General features: G+C 30.5%; 1 protein-coding gene across 1 annotated transcript; it reads right to left on the minus strand.

Annotated features, from left to right (window-relative positions):
- Positions 1 to 4,742: 4,742 nt before the first annotated feature.
- Positions 4,743 to 6,092, minus strand: LOC121124615 (beta-galactoside alpha-2,6-sialyltransferase 2). Its single transcript, XM_040719778.2, has one exon. The coding sequence runs from the start codon at positions 6,040 to 6,042 to the stop codon at positions 4,861 to 4,863; it is 1,182 nt and encodes a 393-aa protein (XP_040575712.1). The 5' UTR covers positions 6,043 to 6,092; the 3' UTR covers positions 4,743 to 4,860.
- Positions 6,093 to 7,904: the final 1,812 nt, after the last annotated feature.

Genomic DNA, 7,904 nt, shown 5'->3' on the forward strand with positions numbered 1-7,904 from the left:
TCGCGGCATTATTTCAAATACACAACGATATGGATCGTTTTTGGGGAGCTCTTTTAAAAAAATTAAAGTTCATACTTTGATTTATCAAATGAGATACTTTTAAACTTTTTGAATCTATTCATCTTGAAGCTATGAGCCTATGAATAAAAAGCACCTATTTTCTACTTTGAATAGTCATAACTCAAGTTATAAGTATGATGCTACAGACATTTTAAAAATAGTCTTTGAATTTTTAAACTTTGGATTTAAAATATATTCATATAATTTATATCTATCTTCAACATCAAACACTTAGAAAAGCTTTTGTTCCTTTTTCTGAAGGTCAAGAGACCATATTTGGAATTACGAGATCAAACTCAATTTAACTGAGCATATACTGTTTTTATACAATTTTAGCTGTTGGACATTGTAATTAATGATAATAAAGATTACTCTAACCTCTTTTTTTTGCTGAATAAGACTATTTTAGAAAACAAACAAACACACTTTTTGTATACTTTTTATAAGCATAATTGTTTTAAGCAAAATTGCTAAAAAATATATTAGTAGTATTTAAATTCACTAAGTAAAGAGTTTCTGCCTTTTTTCATATTTTGATCAAGACCTATTATTGTTCCATCCTTTATTTAAATATTATGTAATTATTAAGTATTCTTTTTTATGATTTTCTTAGCTATTTTGGGGGTTTGCTTTGGTTATTTATTTTTGTCGAATTTTAGAGTAGAAACTTTTTCTATAAAATGGATCGATAACGAAAATTGTATAGAGCAATTTTTCAGGATGTCTGACTTTGATTTAGGGAATTACTTTTAAGCAAGAATGTTTAATTATTTATATTTTTGAACTTCTCAAAATAAATAAAGTCATTAAAAAAATAAATAAAAATCATTACTATATATAATATATAAGTATATTTAAAGCCAATTTTTTAAAAGTAAGTATGTAGGCTTAGAAACAATAGAAAGTGATAAGCAGGTATATTCAGCTTTAAAAGTCCAAATTATAATGGTAAAGCTTGTCTCCTTTATGAATTTGTCTATGAAAATATAGATACGATTTTTTTGTCCAAGGTGAAATATAAATTTTAACATATTTTTAATTAAAGTATACTCATCAAAAAGGCCATTGTTATTATTATTATAATTCAAAAGTGTAGTACTTTGCAAATTAATATATAGTTGAAATCATTCCACACCACAAATAATTATTCATTTATATATGTTTAGGTTTTTAACTTATTAGTTTATATTTTTCTTACTAGATGGCGCGGATGGTCATCATCCACGCCATCTAGAGTTTAACATTTAATGTTTGGGAGGAAATCAGCTTATTCCTCATGATGTTTTATTGGACTTATAACTACTCATAAAATTCTTAATCCTATTGAAATTGAAGGTTTAAATGATCATTTTTGCGTTTTATGGCCTTAAAATACAATAATAAATGTGGATTATAACCGATGAGCTGATGCATAGTCTAATGTAATTAGAAGTTACCCCATGAAAATGTACATATATAGTGTATTTTTTTGTCAATTGCCAATTTTTCTGTTTTTATTTCCAATATCAGTGTTTTGAACGTAATTTTGGTTAGTTTGTATGAGTTCTCGTTAATTTCTGAACATTCGCTATATTAAATTAAGTATTCCCAAGTTGGGACGGCAACTTTTTGTTACTGTTTGATGGAAAGGTTACGTGATACAATCAAGGCAAGGGAGTGTAATTATCTTTGATATTTTCTAGTGATGGGACGATTAAAAAAAAAATCTAATCCCAATTCGGATTCATTAATAATTTAAATAATAGTTAAAAAAAGCATAACATTTTATTATCAGGGGACTGGATGAAGCAAATTTTTTTCTCCAATCTAGAACATATATTAGTTCTAACTCTTACTAAATATTATTAAATCGTCTCGTAAATAATAAAAAAAATGTTTGTTTTTTTCAAAAATCTATGACTATTCACGAAAAACTAAATTAGATTCACAGTTGTTCTTTAAAAAAATTTCAAAAATGAAGTTCTAAAACAATAATTTTTTGAAAAAAAAATATAAATATTCAATTTTTCGAGAAATTTTTATATAAATTTAAAGCTATTCACACATTTTTTTAGAAAAAAATTTCAAATTTTAAAATTTTTAGTAAAAACAAAAATGTCTTACTTTATTTTTGGGTGGGGGGGGGTCTATTTTTATCATAACTTGGAAAAGTAATAAATAGTTAAATACCAGTAATGAATAGGAATTTTCTTTATCCTATAAATATTTTGAATTACTGAGATTGATTAGGCCAAGGACAACCTATAATATTCCCTGCTCTAATTCTCATACCATATTATGATTGTGTATGCAAGAAAGACTGTCACTTTCTTTACGAAATATTAAATGAGTTACGACTATGTCTGTTGCTTTATATAATTTATACAATATGGTGTACTAAATGATAAAACGAAAATGTAAATCCGTTGTGTTTTTTAGGTGACCCATTTATTTGGAGTTGATCATCTGAAGAATGAATTTTTATTTCCTTGGTAGTTATCATTATCATTTAATTCCTGAGTAGTGAACATAATTTCCTATCTGAATTAAAATATATTCTACACCTGATTGATCTTTCGTGCGTGCTCATAAAAACAGAAAGCAACCCTGAGGATTTGCTGCGGAGTAGCGTTAACTTCGTCAAGCCTGACGGGACGAAATCATTTCGTGAAAGAAACTTTTTTTCATTACAAAGACGAGACAAAGACGAAAACCTGACACAAATTATGACGAAGAAGAAACTATGACGAAGAAGAAACTAAAAGATCAATACGGCAAAACAATGACGATATCTAACAAAGATTAAATTTGACATGGACGAAACTCTGACAAAATGACTGATGCTGATGGTTCGTTCAACATGACTCCATGGTCTTACAACAAACTCATAACACAAAACTGAGTAATGTGTATTTAAGTGTTAACGACAATGTGCAAAATACACGTCAGAGGGGGCAATCTGAAAAATTCCGATCAAACTATAAAATGGTCATTATAACTTCATTTACATTGTCAGATCAAACAATTGAGGGTAATTTGATAATTAAGCAATTCAATGCTAAACAATTTGGTCGTTAAGGATTTGTCTATGATAGAATTTGATTGTTATCAATTTGATACTCTGGTAAATTTCATTAAAATAGATGTAGTGCTCACATAATCAAACAATTGAATGATAAGAAATTGTCAAAAGAGACTCAACTCTATTTTCCAAAGTATATCTAGGCCAACATGTTATGCAGGTGGACAGCTGGTGCCTAAGAGGGATCAAAACCTATCTCCATCAGTATTCTTAGTATCAAGAACCCCTTCTTTTACATAAAAAAACAAAAAAAAACCCAATTGTACAAGTGAACCACTGCTCAAAAAAGTGTATCATTACCCATCACATCCCTGAGAATCCAGGACCTCTTTTGATATCCTATAATACACCCAAGGTCTGTGCAAAAATAATTGTAGGTTCAAAAAGTGGATCATTACCCACCGCCACCGCTTACCCCAGCATCAAGGATCCCTTTCAATATCATATAATACATCCCAGCTCATGGGTTGTGCAAGTGAATTCTTGTCGAAAAGGTGGGTTGTTATTTTCAGAGCTCTTGAACTTTTTTTGGTATTATACTTAGTGGTCTCTGTAAAGTTATGTGTAACTTTGGTCGTGGTTTATGACCGGCATGCAAATCCTCTGCAGCCAGAGGTCCATGCGTTTTTTAATACTAAAATGTAGGCCAAAAAGGTGAGCAATTTGAATGGATGTGATAAAATTTGGGCATATGAGGGGGACATCAGCAACAAGTAAAGGTCTAATAAAAATTTACAAGAGAGTTGTTGATTCTATTTCATAAAGTTACCTAAACTTTAACACATTCACCAAATAAAATACTTTTGGTGCATGTTGTGCTATTATAGCATTTGCAGTTACAAAGGCGTCCTTTTTTTTTTTTTTTTTTTTTTTGCAGATGAACTTATTTGTTTGGAGTCTGTGCAATTGCGTCACTTAAAGCCTTGTTCATTTCCATCCGACAGAATTTATGTAGTCAGTCGCAATGTAACTTCCATCAACACTGAGGAAGGTCTCTTTGCAAGGATTAGACTGCTTTCTTACTTTGAGTTGTTTTAAGACATCAATTTTTGTCAATAATATATGTTCTCTGCTACATGGATCACAGTGGGGATCTGTTTTTCTACGGGCGATATTAATAAGAACCGAGACCGGAACCAAGACCGAAACCGTTGAAATGGAAGAACTGGGACCGATAGAAACCTGGAATCTAAGCCGGGCACAACTTTGCCAAAATTCATAAATTTATTAGTATTCATATATAAACTATTAAAAATTTACAAAACCTAAATTTAACCGATTAATGTTTTTGAACATTCGATATCAAACGTATAAATTGTTATTATTATTATTATTATTTTTAACCCTAGAAAGGTCAACTGGAAATAAAAAACTAAAAAAAAATCCTTTGCACCCTTCGCCTCTTGCTCTTTTTTTCCTTACAAAGGGTATCAACTCTACAGATCCCTACTTATAAAACCCCCTCTTATATACCGTCCCTGCAGACACTTCTATGGTATAACACTTTTATTTATATTCACTTTTCAATAGGCGGTTCGGGTACTCCCTCCCGTTTATATGTATTATAGTATCATTCTAAGGATTGATCTACTTTAAGACTGGACATAATCGAAAACTTGGCTAAATATCATTAAAATTCATTATTTCGGAGTTTGTTATCATAGTATAGACAGTAATATATCAATGAATTGAAAAATAATAATTAAAAATCTAAAGAAATAATAATTTTGTGAAGGCATTTAACATTTAAGCCCTGCAAATCCTGGAATGGTTAAAAACCCATCTGAGTAAATTTCTTTCTTTTTTCCAATGTTGAGAGCCAACCCCATTAACTTTTCAGTAGAAACAGGATGCCAGGCTCCGTAGGTACATGGGTCACCAGGATATATTTGAGTTCCATAGTAATGGCATCTATTACCATAGCGAAGCGATGGAATATATTCAAAACTCCTAACAATTCTGCAATGTTGGATTGCAATAGCTAATCCCAAAAAGCCAGAAGTCGTTGGATGTGGAACCATCGGCCATTTTGAATGAGATTGTAGCCAGTCCCAAATGGACCATAGACTTCCTGGATGTAAAAGATACAAAGGTTCCTCTGGTTTCATGCGTCGCTTTGCAAAAAAATTCTCAAAAAAAGGCTGATCTGGATGTGAGTACCACTCTGAAACACTAGCCGTATAATTAGTTGGGTCCCAAACGAGTACTGCAGAGGAGGAATATAGGCTTTTAGGACCCAGAAACCCGAATTCGGGCTTAAATATAATTTGGCTATTGACGACACGAAGAGAAGTTTTCGAACCTACGTCTTTTTCGAATCCAGATGTAGGACCATCGTTAAAGCGTATTATTAAATCATGGCTGTCAATGAAGGTTCCAAGTCCAGAGTTAATCAAAGAACCAGAATTTGTCACTACAGCACAGCTGTTGTATGTTTTGTTACTAAGAAAAGGACTGGACCTGAAGAATTGATCTAATTGCTTAGTTCTAAAAAAAGGATCACCTTTTTTAAAGATATGCAACTTGACTTTTTTTTTCATATCACAGAGAAGCTCTGATGGGGACTGGCTGATGTTTGGCAATGCTCCCACCCGACCACCATTGAAGTTGACTTTAAATTTATTTTCAAATTTTCCAGCAAGGATCTTCTTTCCATTATCCATAACGGTTTTATTCATATTGGAGATAACTTTCTTTTCAAAGGCTTTGATCCGCCTCATTTCCTCAGACACTTTTTCACTATCCTTCACTACAAGTTTACTTTTTGTATCATTAGAATTTATTGGAAGAGTGGATCCTGAATTGTAAATGTCCTTAGAATCCTCTGCTTTGGAGGTCACTAGCCAAAACGTACACCAGCTAGTGAAGAGATAGCTTAAGAGTAAGAACAAGAGAAATACAGTATATCCAAGGAAATTCATAGTTCTATAAGTAATTAGGTCTAGTGTCTCTTTAATTTGAATGATATTGTGAGATAATAGGAGTCACATATGCTTTCCATGAATTTTAATTGAATACAGCTGAATCTCTTTCTTATTTATGTCAATATTAATTCATTGAGTGAAACAATTATTTTTTGTAAACAGATGTAGATTTATGATTTTTTTTTTCCAAAAATGATTTTTTTGAGAATGAAATTTTTTCGAAAAAATTTCCTATTTTTTTTTTTCGAAATATTTTATATTTGACATTTTTTCCAGAAAATATAATAATTTATTAATAGCTGTGGATTTTACAAAAAAAAATTTCTTTTTTTTTCGGAATGACTAGATTTTGAACTTTTTTTTGTTAAAAAAATCAATTTTTTGTGAATAATATTTGAATTATTTCCCGAAACTTTTAATTTTTGGACATTTTTTTCCAAAAAAAAATCCAAAAACTATAGTTATTCTCATTTTAAATATAAGTATAATATTTTCCTTTGTACTAATGGTACGCCTCAATGATGAGCTTTGTTAAAAGCAGCTGCCTTTTATATGATTTTGGTAGCAGAAAATGAGTTACTGCTATGAAGAGGATAATTTTCTATATTTAAAATAGGATTAGTCCAGGGACAATATTATAATTATATTTAAACTCATGTATATTTATTTTTTGAATAATTTTTAAAACAATTTACACCAAAGAGAGGCGAGAATCCTTCTTCCAGATGAAGAGGCTCATGAACAAAAAAGAAGAAAGAGCACAGGCTTCAACCGGACTTCATTTGTAATAGCTATACTTAGTTTGTTCTTAACACATATCCACTCTTTAAGTATAGCTCATTGGTCAAAAATGATCAATTATGAAATAACCATTACCATTATTAGGTGAGACGAAGGAATCGAGAGCTAACAACAAAATGGTAGAAATATAAAAAAATCTAACTTATGTAAATTGAATGTCCAACAAATATCACAATGAAAGGAACTGCTTCCAAAAGTTTCACAAATAGATTTGAGATGTCTTCATAATTTGTTTATAATATTAATATCTATTTTGAAAAAAATAAATATTTCCCGCTTTGTATTATAATGAAAGATGCTTCTCAACATTTGTCCTACAGGATTCAAAATTAGTCACTTTTCCATTGTAGAATATTTCTCCAAGATTAAAGTGCATGTTAAAAATACTCATAAAATAATATATGCACAACCATTGTATTTGATAAGGTCACATCATTAGTTTCCCAACCAATATATACTTTCAAAATTACCGCTCATACACGGAAAGACATAATGTAAATGATTTACATTAAAAATATTTCTATGATTTAGGAATAGTTTTTTTTTTTTACAACATTGTACCATAGTACTGAGTTACAGAAATAAAATAAAGGAATATTTTATATACAACAGCAGTTGTATTCAAACGACATTATGGTTAATTCATTACTACTTATAGTGGGTTGGGGGAGGGGGGTTTAATCCTTTGTGAGTTTCAGATACTTACCCTATCAACTGTAGATAACGAGGACTCATTGTTTTGTTAAAGTACTTTTATGATTTGTGAAATCATTTAACTATCTTTATTAAAATCATTCAATTTTGACAAACTCCGAGTTCTATCTGAGGATCATCAAATCCCTGATGTGCCCCGCCCCGCCCCTCCTTTCGATAAATTTAAGATTGATAGTATTACAAAATGAGGAAAAAAATCAGTTTGTTTATGAAGATTGTCTTACAATTGGATTCTAAATGTTTAGAGTGGTCAACTCTGAGAATTTACTCTGCAATAATATTTTTAGAACTCTGTCTATACGTTTAATGTTTATTTCTGGGCTTAGCAGTGCTCAAAGAGACTC

The sequence above is a fragment of the Lepeophtheirus salmonis genome, chromosome 9 (genome assembly GCF_016086655.4).
Source record: "Lepeophtheirus salmonis chromosome 9, UVic_Lsal_1.4, whole genome shotgun sequence".
Lineage (NCBI taxonomy): Eukaryota > Metazoa > Arthropoda > Copepoda > Siphonostomatoida > Caligidae > Lepeophtheirus > Lepeophtheirus salmonis.

Excerpts from the sequence above, each read along its gene's own strand:
- LOC121124615 (XM_040719778.2), bottom strand. The coding sequence starts at position 6,042 with ATGAATTTCCTTGGATATACTGTATTTCTCTTGTTCTTACTCTTAAGC.